Below are 20,172 nucleotides of genomic sequence, written 5' to 3'. Positions count from 1 at the left end.
GGAATGACTCTAGAATTATAGTAAAAAGAAATCTCATGTATAACGTGTTTCTTGTAGAGATGTCTGCATTTCCATAGTTTTCTTCTTATTCCATCTTTCTCAATCTCTGACAAATTATTAGCGATGCCTATAGTATTTACATGAAATAATTTATCCGAAGTACATTCACTTAAAGCATGATGTATAAGTTGTAGAGAAACTTTGTATTTTCCAATACAATAGTAGTATGTTGCCAAATACATCCACCCTGACACCGCGTCCACACGTAATCCAATGATTAAGTACGGCAAATATTGCTTCACTAATTTATATTTAAGTTTGTTAGGACATTCGTAATGAATATTCATAGTTTTACCTACAAGCTGACAGAACTGAGTAAAAACAATTAATGGCATGAAATCAGTTGTTGCATATTTCAAAAATCGTTTGATAAACAATTTTCCTCTGTTCATTTGACGATCAGGTGGGTGTAAGAGACTGACCAATCCAAATATCCGAATAAAGGGTCGTGATATCTGAAGACTTACAGCTGTAAGATTCGAACAAACAACTTCAATAGCAGACATATTTTGTGCAAAAAGAACGTCGTTGAAGAAGTTCGAAAACACATCACAGCAACTAAACATATATATTCCCCTTGACCATAAGTCATTTAAAAATTTAAGAAATTCAGGATGCTGTCGATTAAATCTGCACTCAAACAAATTATTCTCAATTATAAAATAATGAGGAAGACATTTGTAAGTGATACAATATATGAGTCGTTTTAAGCATTTCATGAAACATGGCCATAGATTTTCTGATCGCCAAAAGGATGGGTTAGATTCCTCACAAACCCAAAACACGACGGTTTTCATAAAATATGAACAAAGTAAAGCGTTGAATTGCTTATTTTTGTCAATAACTTGTTTCAATAAAAGTTTCATAAGGGAATAGCATAAAAACTGAGTATGTGTGAACGAAAAAATCAAAAGTTTTTCTGCAACAGAAAAAGAAATTCTCCATTCCAAATGTTCATTTGGTGAGTCCTTGCAACCTATGGGAACAAACAAAGTACCATAGCTATATATACGTGACACTAAAAATGGAGACGGCCAGTAACGCTCCCTTTTAATCCATGGCTTCGCCTGATTAATCCAAACTGGACATCTCAGACAAACAGTTAGATCACAAAGGCCCGCATATGCCTCGTCTGAAACACACGGACCATGGAAGCGAACTGGTTTAAAGAGCCAGATAACCGAAATCAGTAAATACCGAATCCGTTCACTTTCAAGTCGATATTCCTGTCCATGTGGAGTAAGAGCCAATTTTACAAGTGAATCAAAATGACAGCTGTACCCTTTAAGTTGAGAAAAGCAAGGTTTACATTCATCAGTATCCATCACGATATTATTCGGAATTAGGAACGAGTCTTCTGTTCTTTCTTCACTTATATGCACATTTGGATATAACCCCATAATGTCTAGATCGCTCCCCATGTCTAGGCCTTCTGCTCTACTACCACTGGTGATCGGTGTTAAATCTGTTCTTTCTGTGAGGTAATCTACTGAAGCGAAAAATCGTCGTCTTTGTGTTACAACTTCTTCTGATCCTATTGTCTTACACAAATGATTATAAAGTCTTCTACAAACTTCTTTATTAATCTCCATCTGAAATAATATTTATAAATATCTGTATCTCTAATCGTACAGTTAAATGCACGTCAGAACAAGATTGCACACAACAATACAAAATATACTCTGTTTGTACTTGTTTGAAGTAGGGAAACCACTTTTTTGGGGCGCCTGTTGGGATGATGTAATTCAAACTCAACTAAAACTTATCTTATGTAATGAATGTATATGTTATATGAATATTGTTTAGCATACAGCAAACCAGTCCTATTTGGGGTAAAACTAATATAATCCAGATATTATATGATGATTCTTCGAAGTGCAGCTGAGTAATAAATACAAAATTGTGGTATCATACACAAAACTTCATCAAATCAGCTTAGTCTGTGTCATGTATGTTACAAAAATTCTGTGAAACCGATTTTTTTTTTCTTGAATTGAGCTTTATGACAATAAGATAAATAAACATCAAATAGATGTTCAGTAGTTGTCGTTTGTTGATGTGGTTCAAATATGTTTCTCGTTGCTCGTATTTTTATATTATCTAGACCGTTGGTTTTCCCGTTGGAATGGTTAGACACTACAACAACAACAAATGGAAGTTTTTAACGACCTTGACTGGCTATACAGCCCTTGCACTGTCGGTCGTTAGACACTATTAATTGTTTTTTGCCCTTTATAGCTTGCTGTTTGGTGTGAGCCAAGGCTCTTTGTTGAAAACCATACCTTGACCTATAATGGTTTACTTTTATAAATTGTGACTTGGATGGAGAGTTGTCTCATTGTCACTCATACAACATCTTCCTTTATCTATTTACGATAACTATTCAAATATGAATTGATATTCGGCTATTATCAAAAGGCTGTTGAATCAAAATTTCAATTGCTCGATTTCCACAGTGGCAGATATAGTGATTGAAAACGGCAAGTATTATATCTATATATTTATTATTAGGAAGTTAAAAAGAAAAAGTATAAAAGGGGCAATAATGAGAGCAACGGCAAAATAGTACGTTTAGAGAGAAAACATATATTTGCAACCTAAACGAAAAGAAATTATCAAAAAAAGGTTATATCAGCATTGATATTAGATAGAACATGTAAGTACAATAACTCACATAAGAAAATGCCTATACCAAGTCAGGAATCAGACAGTTGTTATCCATTCATTAGATAGTACATGTAAGTACAATACAGTAACATAAGAAAATGCCTATACCAAGTCAGGAATCAGACAGTTGTTATCCATTCATTAGACAGTACATGTAAGTACAATACTGTAACATAAGAAAATGCCTATACCAAGTCAGGAATCAGACAGTTGTTATCCATTCATTAGATAGTACATGTAAGTACAATACTGTAACATAAGAAAATGCCTATACCAAGTCAGGATTCAGACAGTTGTTATCAATTCATTTGATGTGATTGAGATTTTGATTTTGCTATTTGATTAGGGACTTTCCGTTTTGAATTTTCCTCGGAGTTCAGAATTTTTGTGATTTTACTTTGTTTTCAATAATCAAGCTTAAATTCGTGCAGATATGAAGTTATATATCACTTTACGCTTTGCCTTTGGGAAATGACAAACATAGGTCATTTTTTTTACTATGGTAAATACGTTTATCTTAATTTTATATGTTAGGCAAAAAAACATTAATTTAGAGGGGAATTCGATAAAGTTTAAAGATTCAAAATACAAAACACAAAATCTGATGCATGCTTTAATCGCTGTTACCACTTCATCTTATCAAATTAATTAGGCTGGTCATCAAATCATTTCCTAAATATGTAAAAACATAAATTATTAATAATTAATTCCAATGATATGTTTCATGTGCTAGCGGTCAATAAATTTGTAAAACTGAATTTCTATCATTTGTAGGAAAATTCATTATTATACGATTTCTGAATTTGATATAGAGCAATTTTCAATACTTTTTTTGAATAAAGAGGTCGGGAACACTACCTTATATAGATAAGCATAAATTAACTTACTTATGTCCTCACACATGCAACTGTTTATTTACGTGTGACGCAATTTATTTTTACCTGGGTTTTTGACCAATAGACTAAATTAGTAACAATGCATGATGGACTAAAACATGTTTACAATTACCCCCTATCTATTTTATTGACGTCTTAGTTGTAGTACCTAAACATACCGTTTCATAAAACTTATGATTCTTGAAAATAAGATGAAGGCCATATGCACCCCACCCAAGGGTCATAAACACCATACCGTGAATCATTCAACAAGGTAAAGTTAGCCTAATCTATTGCTTATAGTATTTGAAAACTGTCCTTAGATATATGTAGATGTGGTGTGAGTGCCAATGAGACAACTCTCCATCCAAATAACAATTCAAACCATTATATTGTTTTAACTAACCAATAAACCATGCAGGTGAATAGGTCAGAAAACATCTGTCAGGTAAACTTATAACCCTTACCAAAATTCCATTTTGAACATTTGCCTTTTGCCTCTACATGTTCCAATATCTGCAAAAGAGACTTAATAAAAAAATCTAAAAGTCGATCAGTTCACAATGAAAACGAAGTTAAGGCTGTATGGATCCTAGCATATATCTGATGGATATGAATACCTTGTAATGATGTTATATACCAAATATACGTTTAGATGAATGAAAATATCATGTTTATTTAAAAGTTGCTTAACAATGAAAATCACCTTTTTTATCCCCTGTAGCTTATCTGTTGCAAAAATGAAAGCTATGACAAATTTAATGAAGATTTAAACAACTTTCCTAAAAAGGTGGGTGTATTTTTTAGACTTAAGTCTGGTTCTCTTCAGTTTTTCGAAGAACTTTTAAAGTGTTTACAATTGATTTCTAATGAAAACTAGAGGTGCTATGAACAGAGCTTACACAATGATATGTTTATCACAACAACAAAAAAGGGAAAATTCTATTAAAGCTTACCCAGATAAAAAGAAAAAAATGAATTGGCAAAATGGTTCCAACTTTGTGTGAGTTACAATTAAATTAATTTAAGTTAAGGGTATTTAGGTCTAGGAGAGGAAGACACATGATACTTTTTGATAGGTACCAAAAGATAAAGCAACGCCAAAGTCCATGTTTTGCTGATGGAAACTCCATAAATAATTAAAATAAAAAAATAGGTATGCAATGAAGATTCAAAGTAAGTTATAAAGGGTTTAGGAGGAGAGGCAGATGTAGATGTAAACTGTCGTTTGCATATCTAACATCATCAGGGCTTTTTATAGCAAACTACAAGTTATGGGTTTTTCTTATTGTTGAAGCAGTATGGTGTCCTATAATTGCTGACAACCAGTTCATTTAAAGTTAGGTGAGTTTTCTCATTGACAATCATGCTGCATAATGTCCTTCTAAAATTAAACAAAAAAGTATTTTCGAAGAGCCAAAGACAATTGTAAACACTTTGGAATTTTTCTATGAGTAAGATTTTGTGAAATTTACAAACTTCAGCCAAATTAATTAGAACCAGTTTCACAAATACAAAAATTGTACAGATGACAAAGAGAGGAATGCACAAAGTAATGTAAATGATCCCAACTCACAACCAACATCCATCTTTAACAGTAATGTGTATAAAAATAACAGGCACAATGATATGGTCTTCAGTACACATTCAAGTAAAAGAAATAGACAAGGTTTACTGTCAACTAAACATTTTTATTTAACATAATCACCTGCATAGAAAATGGCAATGAGTACAAAAGGATTGTGATCAACATTCTATATTTAGCACCTAGAATTGTCCAAACTAAGGACAATAAACATTCTAATATCTCTTTCACTTAATTAACTTCCACAAATACAATACAGACAATTTACTTCCTGTTGTGTAAAAATTAATGTGTATGTAACATACTAATCAAGAATATTTTACAAAAGATTTCTTTGCAAAACCAACACGTGTGACAATATTTGTGAATCTTACAGGAACATTATAATATTTCTTCTTTTGATTCTACAAGTTTTGTTAAAACTTTTATAAAATGTAGAAATCTAAAACAAAAGTTTGACATGTATATTGACTAATGGTATTTGACTGCAAGTCCTGAATAAATTAATAAAGTAGTTTGCAAAACTACCTCTAACTGAATCTTTTCAAATAAAGCAAACAAGAAAATATATATTCAAGATGTCTAAAAGAGGAATTTGGTCCAAACAATTAAATCATTCTTTTGAATGGGCTATGATCATGAATATGAAAACATGCAAGGAAAAACCTTCATACATAAACAACTTTAGATGTGAAAAAGTATAAAATTATGAATATAAGAAGGAGAAAATACTTCAGTCTCAATAAAAAATATTTTGATAAATTGACTAGATTACTTGAAGTAAGAAATAAATACACAAGATACATGTACACTGTAACAAAAATACATTTTTTTCTGACAATTTTTAACATATTTAAAAATTGATATTACACAAAGTGTATATAATCTGTGTAAAAAGCAATAATATCTGTTATATGCCATTATGAGGAACTTTGAGTTGATAAGCAATGTATAAAATTTTCACTATTGTGTCAAAAATGTTCATTTATTTCCGAATTTCTACATCAAATTTGATTTCTTTTAACAAATACACACAAAAATCTTCTTGGATTTTAATACCTTTAAGCACAAAAGATTGATATTCTCATTTGAGATACAAGCTGAACACATTAACAACATACATTTATAAATCATTTCTTAGCTTTCGTTCATGCAAAATTCAAGCAAATTTATTTATAAAGGTATAAAAATAAATATTTTTTATCTTTATATTACAAAATGTATAAAAATCTTTTAACAATTCATTCATCATACATATAAACTTATTTTTAGTCCTGTTGTTTTTTTATCAAAATATTCATAGTCATTACAAACATTCTCGATTTTTAAGTTAAGTAGGTTTTTTTTAAATTCTATAGAAGGTTAAATGTTATCCCTAAAAAAGAAGTAAACATACTCTTTCTAAATAAAATAACTTAACTGCCTGAAAATCATGTGAAAACCTTTCTAATTCCTTTTCAATTTGATGTACTCTGTTTCAAATATTGACCTAGAGCATCACTAAAGAGACATTAATTGTCAAAATATGAATCTGATGCATTATAGTTGGTACCCTTAATGTTAATGAACTGTTAGTCAAGTTTTAAAACTTTAATCAATCTTTTAGTTAAAAAAATGTGCAAAAGCGTATGACAATTATAAAAATAAAACTCCAATTTTCTAAAATCATACATTCATTATTAAAACCACATCCTCTTATAAAAAATATTTTGAATTCTTATATTTTTCCTTTGAATTGCGCCTAGCTGACATTAAATACATTTTGGCTTACAGATTATTTTGAGCAATAATTGGGTCAATTATTTACCGTAAATAAATATACATAATTGAATTAATTAAAAAGAATAGTTAATAATAACTCAAATACATTTAAGCAACAAAATCTTCATTTTAATATCATATGGTGACAGATCTATGGTCTTGATGCTTATATAGTATCATTTAACCAAACATTGTGGATTCATTTAATATCAATATTAGAGTTTGTTAGTCTCTTGTTTCATTGTTTCATCTTTCACTCCATCAAAGTTTGTAATCACTTGTAATTAATTTAGTTTTTAAATTTGTTGTTTCTGTTACCAAACAAATCCTGATGTAATATAAATTATAAATATTAAATACACAGGAATTTAAGGACATAAGTTTAAGTAATAAATTGAATAAAACACTTATGTTAACCCCGATTATCACATTTCTTTAGGGAAATTAACCATTGACATTTAAGAGACTTTAAGATAAATGAAAAATAGCACAAATATTTTTTTCTGTAAGTGCCCCATTTTATTATTTTAATATCTGTTATTCCTTCTAGTTGACTAAGATCTATGAAGGGAATATCCATGAAGAACTCTAAATGAAACTGTTTTCAAATGTTTTTATAAGTCATTATTTATTTTGAGTTTAATTATAATTCTTTACCATGTTAACTGGTCCAGGGCAATAATTATAAATCTTTGTCCCCATAAAGTGGCCTCTTTAAAACACATTATATACAGAGGTTTCATTTAATATCAACTTTTTTTGTAAAAAGTAAAAAAAATTAACTAGTTTAATCTATGTTTAATTCTGTTGAACAATAGATGCCTGTATTCACAGACAAAGACTCAAACAAATTAAATGGCATGTCTAAAATTGAAAATGATCTAACCCATACATCTAAAAACAAAACAAAAAAAAAACTTAATTTTGTGATGCATACCCGTTGCTAAACATTTGATTTACAACAAAATTATAATGCTGACAAACTCACACATAAATAAATTAAATATCTATACAACAACTTGTGAAAGACAATTGTTCAGGCCAAGTCAAACAGATCTCTGTTCCAAGGCCAGAGACAATATTTAGGCCAAGTAGGTCTGTGTTACAAGAGTCCATGACTTAAGGCCCAGGCTACTTAATTTTGGGGCAAACATTAAGGCAGAGACAACCTTGTTCTAACAAACTATAAATTCAAATGCAAATAAAATTGGTCATGAAAATCATGAATTAAATTATTCAAAGGAAAAGCAGTCTGGCAACATCTCCCTTTTGACCATTCACAAACATATGTGTTCCTTTTTTAAATATTATACTAGTAGAAATACATTAAAACAGATTGTCAAGTTGCCAAAAAGTTTAATTGAAAAGAAAATTTGGTTCAGATTCTTCTATAATTCATTACCTTACATGTGAGACATATCACAGAATGTTTGTTAAAGTCTTGTTTACATGTATCAGGTTTAGCTTAACACAAAATGTGTCGTCTGTGAAAGTATCATCCTTGGCCTAAAACATAATTCTACAAACTTCTAGTAAAATATAACCACTCTTCTATAATTATAAGATTCTAGCACTGATTGATATGTATGTAGGAATAGCTGTCTTTGTTCATGTATTTCCATCACAGTTAAATGCTGTCATTAAAATCTGATTTGAAAACGCTTATGGGCACAGGATCCCAAAATATCTATTTATAAACACAAGGATCACAGAAAGCCTATTAATAGACAAAATTCTAAATCTACCATATTAGGTCAATGGCAAGTTTATCATATAATTTGGCGATATAAAATGAAAGCATGGTTATATCTCCGTTGTCTGTAAACCTTCTATCATTCTGGTATCCAAAGCACCATTTGGCATGTTGCCATTAGAAATTTTCCCGTTTTTAGTCTCATTGTTATTATTTCTCATAGCATTGTGTGCCTGAAGTGCAGCTTTAATGTTCATATCAGGAGAACCAATATCGTTATGTTTATTATTTTCCTCAGCGAATTGTAAAGAAGCTTCTTGTTCATCGTAACGATTAGGGTTTGGAGGTCCGACAGCATTATCATCAATAGCATCATAATCTCTGTAAAAAAGAAAGAAATCTGTATCAATATTCAGATATATAAGATCAAAATACACCCAAAAAAAATAACAATATCATAATACACAAACAATATTTACTTATCTTTCCATCTGAAGCACATCAAAAGTTTTTATCTATTTTCTTCTTTGACATATTTAACTTATGTAAAAGCAATTTTCAATTTGATATATATGGACCAAGGGAGGCTAAAGTTTTTATTATTGCTGTAAAATTGTATTCCAAACAGTAAATTTTAGTTTTCATTCATTTTTGTTTTGAGAACATTTACAAGAAAACATTTAAAATAAATTTTGAAAGTGGTATAAAGAAGTATAGTTCAACATGTAAAGTTGGAAACGCTTATATATTTTGAAGTTATAAGATAAGCTTTTATCCTCTCTTATTTAAAGTCAATCCTTATAGCTCATGGGTTTAAACAAATGCCATGATTTAGGGTCAAGTTGCTGTGTGTATAATCCTAAAACTAAAGATTTACAAAATAAATGTAAAAAGCTTTATCTCTGCTTATTTAATTTCTATTTTCTGCTAGATTATCTCCTTCAATATTTCTTCAAATTCAGATTTCATGATTAATTTTCTTAAATTATTATTAAAACATGCAAATATGTGACTGCACATTAAAGACCTCATACAAGTGACTGGAAGAGTGGCATAACGTAAACAATGCATGGGACATAAATATACAGTCTTCGATAATGAGCAAAACTCATACTGTATACTATATATATAAATAAGCTGTTAAAAGCCAATTTCAGTATGATAAAATAGAAACAATACAAAAGAGTAAAACAAATGGCTTGATTCATGTTGAAATTAATAACTTTATTTTTCATAGTTTACGAAGTCATTTTTGAAACAGAATTAAGTCAATTCTATCAATTATATGCAACAACAAAAGGCTATTCCTTTTTAATATGCACTTCTTTGAAGAAGTTAATTAAATATATTGCGATATTGTGTATTAATAAAGATTATGTAATAACTAAAAGTCACTGTAAAGTTTGCCTCAATTTATGTTTCTCAATTAAACAACAAAAAATAAATAAAGACAAATAAATTCAAATCACAGCAGTTAACCTCAGTGATTTTTTTTAATCCTTTTACTACTTATGTCATACCGGCAAGGAAATTGTGATTTTTAAAGCACTTGACTAAATGAATTGTGATTTTTAAAGCACTTGACTAAATGAATCATTCATACATATAGGCTGTGGTGTGATTGAACTAAAAATGTGATATTTTCCATGACTTGTGATAAACGTTACATAGTGTTAAGGATATTTATATATACCATGTCTCAGAGATCTGCTGAATTTCACTGATAAAAAAAGAAGTTTAAAGAACCTATCATTATTTAAAGTCTTTACAATGAATTATTATAAAGGTATAAAGATCAAGTCTGAACAAAAATTCCGTCATGAACAAAAGAAATGTAAACCTTTTTAAATATTGTGATTCATTGTCTATTTTTGAATTTTTTTCCTAAGACGACCAGGGATGGCATTGAATTCTTACATTTGATATACTAGGAGGGTTTTCATTTAAGACAATAATATAAGGACATTAAAACTCAAAAGTCAAGGAGGAACTCTCATGGCAGTAACGCATTATTACGTAGAACTCTAATAGTACTTGGGACTGTAATACTTACGCCTGTTCTCCTGATTCCTCCAGTAAAATTTTCTCCAGAAAAATAGGATTAGCACTAAAATAGAGCAAAATATGGTTAAATACTGTCAATTTAATACAGAAAAAACTGCAACAGGAGCCTGCCTTTTCGACCTTTTTTGATTCGAGCATCACTGGTGAGTCTTTTGTAGACAAAACATGCTTCTGGCACAAATACATTATTTCAACCTTAGAATCTATGATGAGTTTATTATTAACACTTTTTACATTTAATGTTAATCTTAAGCCTTCTGGTATGTACATTGCAGTCAGTATTTTGTTCAAAGTCTGTGTGTTATGAACTCTTGGTACATTGTTTTTTTAAAGTTTTTTTTATTCGATGTAAAAAGTTTCAGTCTGTTTGAAACAGATCGACACCATCCTAAATTAGCAGTCTTCTCATTAGTTCATAACTTTTAACAAATAAATGTACTGGTTTTTTTTAGCAAAATTAAAATATATAAATGTTAAATTACTAAACTTGTCACATGTTTCTTGGCTTTTCTTTTTTATTAAAACTATTTTAATAATTTTAATCAAAATTTCAAAAATATTTTAAAGGCACAACAAAAAACATTACCAACATATATTAAACATGCACAAGACAAAATAAACTGTAGGAATAAAATCAAATGAATAAATTTCTGGTGGGGATAACAGGCAGAAAATATCCACATGCTCTCTCTTAATATCCTTCTTTACACTGCTTTATATCATCAAATTGTAACAACCATGCAATGAGGGATTAACAATAGACAACAGACTGGTTACCCATTAAAATCTGGTTTCAGTCATATAGACTCTATTACCACCACCACTTCAATGTTAAACAATAAAATATTATACGTTAAAAATGTAATAGTGTTTCTTTTATATCATATCCAACTATTTAAATTACTTTTCAAGATTATCTAAAATAATCATTGAATAAGGACCTAACAGATTTGTTTAAGTGAACAGTGAACATGCATTTATATGTGTTAATAAAATTATGTGTGAATTATAATTCCTTTCACCAGGATTTCAGGAAAAGTTAAGAAAAGTATTACCTGCTCAAGTCACTAATATAATTAATAAAATCATAAATTATCTATCAACTTTCCTTACTGTATGTATGTAATGTTGATTTGTTAAATATATTTGTTATTTACATACCCCGAACGCCTTAATGTGGACAAAATCTTGAATCGAAATAAAGCTTGAAACTTTAAAATGTCAGTTGAGGGGAAATAACAAAGAGGGGGAACAGTTTAATTAAGGTTATGTTATATATATAAAATGTTTGTTGAGGAGAGAAAATTCTAAAGAATGAGAAAGGTTCACCCATATATTAAAGTTATGTGATTCCTGATGTAAAATGTTTGTTGAGGGGAGACAACTTTGAACTCATCATTGTTAGAAACGTTCAGTTAATTTCAAGTTGTGTAATTTATGATTTAAAATGTGTGTTGAGGGGAGATAACTCATCATTGTTAGAACCATTCACTTGAATTTCAAAGTTATGCAATTTCTGACGTAAATTGTTTGATGAGGGGAGACAATTCTGAATTGTCAGAAACAGTCACTTTAATTTTTAAGTTATGTGATTTTTAAAGTTAAATGTTTGTTGAGGGGAGATAACTCATCATTGTTAGAAACTTTCTCTTTAATTTCCAAGTTATGTGATTTCTGATGTGAAATGTTAAAGGGAGATAACTTTGTACAGTGAGAAAGGTGCACTCTAATATCCAAGTTAAGTGGTCACAGATATTGAATGTTGTAAAATAACTTACTTTTCATATGAGTGAAGATTTGTTCCTGGTAATTGTAATTTCTGCATATCTGAATCTCTTGAATCTAAATAATAGTTAAATCAAATTACATTATTTCTTAAAATAAGACATCTATGCTAAAGTAGTATTGATAATTTTATTGCATAGGTACATTATTCATTTAGTAAACAAACCATCCCATTGTATAAAACATTTAATGGTTAACTTTAGGAATCACTTAATATTAACAATATATATAAGCATTGATAACTTTTCAGCTTTTTTTCCAAATAATTGTCTGGAAATGCAAAATAAAGTGTAAAGTTGTAATTATAAAACCTGTTTGTGTTCACAAAAAGGTTGTTATTAAATTTCAAACAAGCAGCTTGGCTTAAAGTATTGGATGTGTGTCATTTTCAGGAGAATTCTTGGCTTATCACTTCTCATTATTAAAAAAAACCTAAAAATTGAGGTTTCTTTCTTCCCAAATAATCACAAAAATCTTAATCTTACAAATCATAAGGAACATAATAAACTATACACTTGTAGACATTGTAGTGAACACATTCAAAACCCTTTCAAATGATCAAAATTAAAACACAGATTTACAAAAAACAAAAGACAACAATCAATCTTACCATTTCCTTTGTAAGCTGCATGAAAAATACAAGAAGATATGTAATAATTTTGGAATATGTGAAAATTTGACAGAGCCAATCGTTTATTGTTTAAAAGCATCAAAACTTTCAATATTAATACTTTTTAAGCATTAAATATCTATCATTGATGGAAACAGTAACTAAAGTTTGAGACAACAATATATAATATATATTTGATCAAACTTACCATATGCCATAGCTGTGGCTGCTTTTAATTTTCTTTGATATCTGTAATAGTAACAAGGTTAATTGAATATATTGTGACAAATTGAATAAAGTGAATACATGATCAAATATTATTATTATTTAATTGTCCACTAGTTGTTACAACTTTACCAAACCATTGGAAGTAAAAACTATATTCATCTGAAAAGGATGAACAATTTATAATTATCACAAAACTAAATTCGATGATAAAAGGTCACACTTACTTTTTATACATAAAATAGATAACAAACATCATGGCGATTGCTGGTACGCCCAGGATTATAGCTAACAGAATTATAGCCATAGTTAATTGTCTCTTGCTATCATCTTCTTGAGCTTGTGTTGTTGTTGGCTGTAATATATAAACAGGTCATATGTTTATCATGTATGGAGTATCTACGCTAGTACCGGTATGTCTGTTACCCCATGACCATTATTTAGTTGGAAGTTTTGAGAAAAAGATTGATGATAGATCTATTCAAAGAGATGATAGAATTGAGAATTTTAACCGATGAATATGTCAAAGAAACAAAGAAACAATAAATAAACCAATTTTTTTATTTTCTATTTCTGAAAATGGCTTACACACAACGAAATCAGATTAAAATAAATAATTTGTTTGTTTTATCAAATACAGTGATTCCTATCCAAGACAAACTGTTGAAAGACTAACAATTTCTGCCATCTAGAAAGTTGTTTTTTGGGAGAAGGTCATTTTTTCAATTTTGTCAGGGTCCAGTTTGGACATGTTTTAATGTAAAATTTATCTGGTAACTTACCACTATCTGGACAATGTTATAGTCATTTAGGACACTGACTAAAGCACTTGCACTGCCATCTATAGCACTGTAAACACAAAATTAAAAGTAAGTTATATATTGTTTGTTGTTATGGAACTTAATTAATTAATAAATTAAAATACACTCATATTGTATGTGGTATATTTTGTATAACATTATCAATAACAAATTTTCATTAAATTTTTCACATATAATAATTAAACCCATTTAGACTTCAGTATTTAAATACCTAAGGCATAAATAGTTGGATAAAAAATATGGAAAGGTGAACAGATGGATTAGTGTTAACATCCAGTGGCAAATATGGTTTTCGCCTGGGCCACAATTTTTCAAACACAATAAAGCATGATAATCATCATAAAACAAAAGAAGTATGTAGCAAACTGTTCTGTTTTCTTATATGTACATTATCTAACACATATTACAGTATCTTTCTGGTTAAACCTCTATTTTAAAAGTTTTTAAAACCAAGTCCTTTTTTAATATTCAATCTTGTATTTGGTGTAATTGTTTAGAATATTTCATATTGGATGAAGAAATATGCATGATTACCTGGAAGTTTCTGAGGAAAAGATTTTAACAAAGTTTATAATAGAAATCATGAAAGAAATATATTTGTTTTCCTTATCCTGCACTACAGTTACCTTAAAAGTTCTGAAGAATCCACAATTCTAAAAGGATTTATGACTTCTCCATGTATAAACATATCAGTTCTGTAAATAAAATATTAAATTGTCAGAGTCATATCTTACAAAGGTTAATCAATCAAAGTTCAAAATGAATTGAATATTGAGTAAGTCACATACTGTAAATTCAGAAATTATTGCGAGGTTTTTATTATTGCGAAAAATGCAACAGAGTTGTAAACCAATAATTTCAACTCGCATTTTAAAATATTTTATATGAATTAAACATGATTTTTCTCAAAATCGTAAAAAATTGAAATCGCATTGAAGTCAAAAATGACAAAATCGCAATAATAAATGCACGCAATAATTTCTGAGTTTACAGTATTCAAATGCAAAGTTGCTGTAAAATGTTTGGAGAAAATAAAATGCATATTTATATTATCCTTGATAAAAAATAAAAGGTTTCATATTGTATCATAATTATGCAGTTTAGATATTCTAACATTTAATTTTGTTGAAAAAATTTAAAACGACTGAAGTATGAGAAAATGCACCTACTTATCAACCTCTGGTTTGCCTTGTATATTTTCATGTGTCTGTATTTTATCAACAACTATTCTGTAACCAGTAATCTTCTCTAGTCGACTGTAAATAAATTCAGAAACTTTCATTTTATGGTCAATCATTGTCATTTACTTAAAGCAAAAATATAAACACAATAATTTGAACTAGTGCTTTTTATATTATTTGAACAAGAACTTGTAACAGCCAGGTGTCCAAAAGTGTGTCACTGCTGCAAAAAAAACCAAACAGAACAAGTAGGACAGAGAAATTACAACAGATAAACCTAAGTTAGATTAGCATTATGATGAATTCTTTTACTCTCTCCAATTAAGAACTTTGTTTTGGATTATTTAATTAAAAAACAATATGCCCATATTCATTTGTACAGCTTTTAACAAACAAATTAATTCTAAAATTGGGGAGTATATAAACAAGCAATCAATTGTTTCAATAGCACCATAGCTTCAGCAATTACAATTTTGTTACTAGGTTATAATATGGGTCACTCATACCACTATACCCTAATGAGATTCAATCTTAGGATTGTAATAGACCAAACACAAATCTGGCCAATAGAACTGTAAATTTTAAGCAAACAACTAAGTCAAACTTACTTTTTAAACTCTGTGGAAAAATTCCTGACTTGTTCTGGAAACATACGGAATATGACCTTTAACCTTTGGTCATCATTAATCAAAGATATCTGAAAAAAAAAAGATCAAAACTTTCACTTAATATTACGATTGTGCATAAGTTCATATATCAGCATACATTCACCAAAGTGAAACTTATAATCAAATACATATACCAAAATACACATCACCCAAGTGAAACTTATAATCAAATACATTTCAATATTTTACAATAAAACGGTGATAAACAGCTGCATAAAGGTATTCATCGTTTTCTTATTTGATTAAAAAAAAGAAAGCGCAATTCATATAATTCTGACAGTCTCCCTTATTGCCATTTCATAATTTATTATCAAATTTCTCATATTCAAAATCACTGATGCAGCCTAAGATAGGCATACTTTTCTGCTTTTCACATACATTTGTAAGTGACATTACAGGCACAACCAGGTGTACAAAGGTTTTTTTTATAATTATAAAATATCCTTTGGAGCACTAGTTTTGCAATAAATGACAAATTCATAAGTGAACCTACCCTAAGAGTAGCATTAGCCAGCTGCATGTCTTTATCTTTAGCTTGGACACTCATTAGGAAGTAGCCATTCATATCAGCTTGGAAGTATGTGTTTGTTTTCAATGTCCCGTTACTGAAGAACTTGAATGGAGTAGACCCTATAGACTGACTCAGACTATCAGGGTAGACAACCAATGGACGACTTTGTACAAACGTATGATTCTTATTCTCTCCAATGTCCAAGTCAATTATTTCACTCTGAAAAAATAAAATATTTTCATTGATATCCATAACTACACACACAACCAAGAAATACAGGTATATCAACATTCTGGTCGATTTAGATGGATAAAATTATAAAACAACACATTTCCTAGCTTATTAATAATGGTACTGATTGCTGAATGTGACACTGAACTATAACTGACTTAAAAACAAAAAGAATTTTCAATAAATAGTCTTAGACATTTCTAGCAGTTGGCTTGATATTGATCACTGTTGAAGTGTTATTTGGTGAGTTTTATGAGCATGCATATACTTTTGCATGCAATGTGACATTCTCCAAAAAAAATAATTAAATTCTACATGTTAAATATAATTTTTAATAGACAGATTAATTGAAACTAAAATTTCTTAACAACACCTGAAATTATTATGTAGCACATCCAAAATATAAATGAGAAACAAAACACATAGTAAAAGTTGTCAAAGGTAGATAAATCCAATAATTATATTTACCATATATATCCCACTTGTGCTATATCATATGTAAAGAGATATAGGAAGTTGTGGTGTGAGTGCCAATGAGACAACTCTCCATCTAAATAACAATCTATAAAAGTAAACCATTATAGGGTCCAGTTTAGGTTTCCATGCATGTACCTGTTTGGGTTATATCACAATGTATGTTGACTTCAATTGTAACCTTACCTTTAAATTAAATATAAGTTCTCCAAACTGTGTTTTCCTTGTTATTCCAATACTGAGCGTATCCTCACGAAATCTTGGAGGGTGGTCATTAATGTCCTGAATTGTGACCCTCACCCACATCTGTGTCACATTTAAAGGTTTATATATAGATGGCACCACTGCTTCAGATGTGGCAGGTTCTCCGATTGGTCCGGGAGTTATCTTAAGGTAGTTATAAGGTGTGGCCCATATTACCAAGTTGATAAAATTGATCTGTCGTTTGAAAGTATTTTTATCTCCATCTCTATCTATTGATTTCATTAAATAAAGTTGTCCTGTCTCATTCAGATGGAAGTGATCCTGCATTTCTCCTCCTGAAATTATATTTTCTTATATAAGGGTTAGTTAATAAGCAACATTTTTTTGAACACAGAACCAGACCATGTATTTATGTAGCTCATGCTGTACCAGCTATTGATATTATCATAAAATTGTCTAACCTTCAATACTAAATCTTTCTAATAACCCATAAACTATTGGTATTTTGAAGAAGAAAAAAAAATTGTAGCTTTAGTTTTAATTATAATTCATTTCATTTGTGAGTTTGAAAACTTGTTTATTACTTCAAATTAATTTTTACCGACTTACCAATAATATAATAAAATATCTGGCTATTGTTGGCATCACTGTCCTTGTCCACGGCTACATCAACACTACCAATTAATGCCCCTGTGCTCTCCTCTGGCACACTGCCAACATAGTACGGCTGATACTGGACGTCTCGTGGAAATTCTGGGTCTTTATCATTGATATCTATCAGGCTGATTGTAAGTGATAACGGTGTTTCCAGTCTATTTGGTAGACCATTGTCATATGCTATTATTTTTACCTGCAAATTCAGCATCATGAATGAGATTTAAGGAAATGTTTTTATGTGTTTTTACCAGTGTATAGTAAATTGTCATATAACTGGAATGTCCGACATTTGTTAGTCTTGTATGTTTTTTTTTAAATTTTAGTTTATGTATATGTTTCGGAGTTTAGTGTGATGTTTACTTTCACTGAACTAGTCTTAATATTTTTTTTAAATGCTAGCTGCAGTCCATTTCCTGGTGCAGGATTTTCTCCCTGTGTTGGAGACACATTGGTGACCTTCTGCTCTTTGGTGGGTCGGTTGTCTCTTTAACAAATTCGCATGTTCCATTCTCAATTTTAAGTTCATTTGTATCATAAGTCACAGTTTAGTAGTAAGGAGCTGATGTTATATATTATTACAATCTACAATACAACACAGTTGAGTAGTAAGGAGCTGATGTTATATATTATTATAATCTACAATACAACACAGTTTAGTAGTAAGGAGCTGATGTTATATATTATTATAATCTACAATACAACACAGTTTAGTAGTAAGGAGCTGATGTTATATATTATTATAATCTACAATACAACACAGTTTAGTAGTAAGGAGCTGATGTTATATATTATTATAATCTACAATACAACACAGTTTAGTAGTAAGGAGCTGATGTTATATATTATTATAATCTACAATACAACACAGTTTAGTAGTAAGGAGCTGATGTTATATATTATTACAATCTACAATACAACACAGTATGAAAAAGAAACGTCAAGTATATCAATAAGACCACAACTAAAGATACACAAACTTTTGATTGATTGATTGATTGATTTAATGACTGAGTTATTGATTGATTGATTGATTGATTGATTGATTGATTGATTGATTGATTGATTGACTGAGTTATTGATTAAGTGAATGATTGAGTGTTGGTGTCTAACACATCTTTCATTACTCTTGGCTATATATAATGACAGTCAGTTTTTTATAAGGTGAGGAAGATAGATTTCCTGTAAAGAACCATTTACCCTTACAGAAATTACAATCTTAGAGCTAATATTAGGTTAGGAATCTAAAACTAATGTACAGAATTAAATCTCATTAACATCCTTTGCAGATGTCAATCTTAATTACAATGCTTGAGCAAACATTCATACAAACAAAGCAAGCAGGTCAACCAAAGTCTTTCTTTCAAGCATTAGTAAATTAGCTCTTAGACTAATCAAATAAGACAAAGGACATGTAGAACTGAATGTCCTTTAAGGATCTTTCTCCACTCTTTTAGAGAGTATGGACAATTATTTTTCATCATGAAAGCATAAATTTACAGACTTAAATAGAATGATTGATTGATTGTTAGTTTATGTGAAATTCCACTTTCAATACTATTTGGTATATCGTGGTAGTCATTTAAATAAGTGGAGAACCCAGCGAGAACCATTCAACAGGAAAACTGACAATCCTTAGTCAATATACATACTATTTTAACATTTTACTGTTATATCTATTACGTTATATTTACCCTATACTGGGCAGTGACTTCCCTGTCCAGTATGACTTTGTTGCTTAGCTCTCCTGTATCATTATTGAGGGTAAATTTAAGATAATCATCTTCTGGTACCAGACTGTATCTAACTTCTCCATTCCTCCCATGGTCTTCATCGTTAGCAACTACTTTTATTACCAAAGTATTGAGATCTTGTTGCTAAAATGTCAATTCAATAGGATAGTATAAGAGCCATAACAGTGATGATAACTTTACAGGTGGTATCTAACACTACAGGGAGATAAAGTCACCTAGCTGAACGTTTTAGTTTATACGTTGTGTTGTAAAAGGAATATTAAGCTTCTCAATGATCAAAATTGGTATTTGTCAAACTGCAATATAACCAGTGTAATTTTTCTGAAAAAAAGGTTGGTTCAAAATTTTT

The 20,172-nt window shown here is 29.7% G+C and overlaps 1 protein-coding gene across 6 annotated transcripts in view; it reads right to left on the bottom strand.

Annotated features, from left to right (window-relative positions):
* Positions 1-5,272: 5,272 nt before the first annotated feature.
* LOC143046228 (cadherin-23-like) overlaps positions 5,273-20,172 on the bottom strand; it is a 62,009-nt gene continuing 47,109 nt past the window's right edge. For 4 of the 6 annotated variants that reach the window (XM_076219272.1, XM_076219274.1, XM_076219275.1 and 1 more), the window contains 14 exons: positions 19,764-19,946; positions 18,025-18,265; positions 17,398-17,750; positions 16,489-16,725; positions 15,936-16,024; positions 15,316-15,402; positions 14,773-14,841; positions 14,108-14,174; positions 13,553-13,680; positions 13,309-13,349; positions 13,101-13,115; positions 12,484-12,547; positions 10,695-10,748; positions 5,273-9,022 (listed from right to left, as the gene is read on the bottom strand). In XM_076219272.1, the coding sequence (XP_076075387.1) occupies positions 8,752-9,022; positions 10,695-10,748; positions 12,484-12,547; positions 13,101-13,115; positions 13,309-13,349; positions 13,553-13,680; positions 14,108-14,174; positions 14,773-14,841; positions 15,316-15,402; positions 15,936-16,024; positions 16,489-16,725; positions 17,398-17,750; positions 18,025-18,265; positions 19,764-19,946 (1,899 nt within the window). In that variant the 3' untranslated portion in view covers positions 5,273-8,751. Of the gene's footprint in view, positions 9,023-10,694; positions 10,749-11,482; positions 11,529-12,483; positions 12,548-13,100; positions 13,116-13,308; positions 13,350-13,552; positions 13,681-14,107; positions 14,175-14,772; positions 14,842-15,315; positions 15,403-15,935; positions 16,025-16,488; positions 16,726-17,397; positions 17,751-18,024; positions 18,266-19,763; positions 19,947-20,172 lie in introns of all 6 variants that reach the window. The other 2 variants (XR_012969101.1, XM_076219277.1) reach the window with 2 other exon arrangements.

Source organism: Mytilus galloprovincialis, chromosome 9, assembly GCF_965363235.1.
Source record: "Mytilus galloprovincialis chromosome 9, xbMytGall1.hap1.1, whole genome shotgun sequence".
NCBI lineage: Eukaryota > Metazoa > Mollusca > Bivalvia > Mytilida > Mytilidae > Mytilus > Mytilus galloprovincialis.
This window is presented reverse-complemented; position numbering and strand designations above follow the sequence as displayed.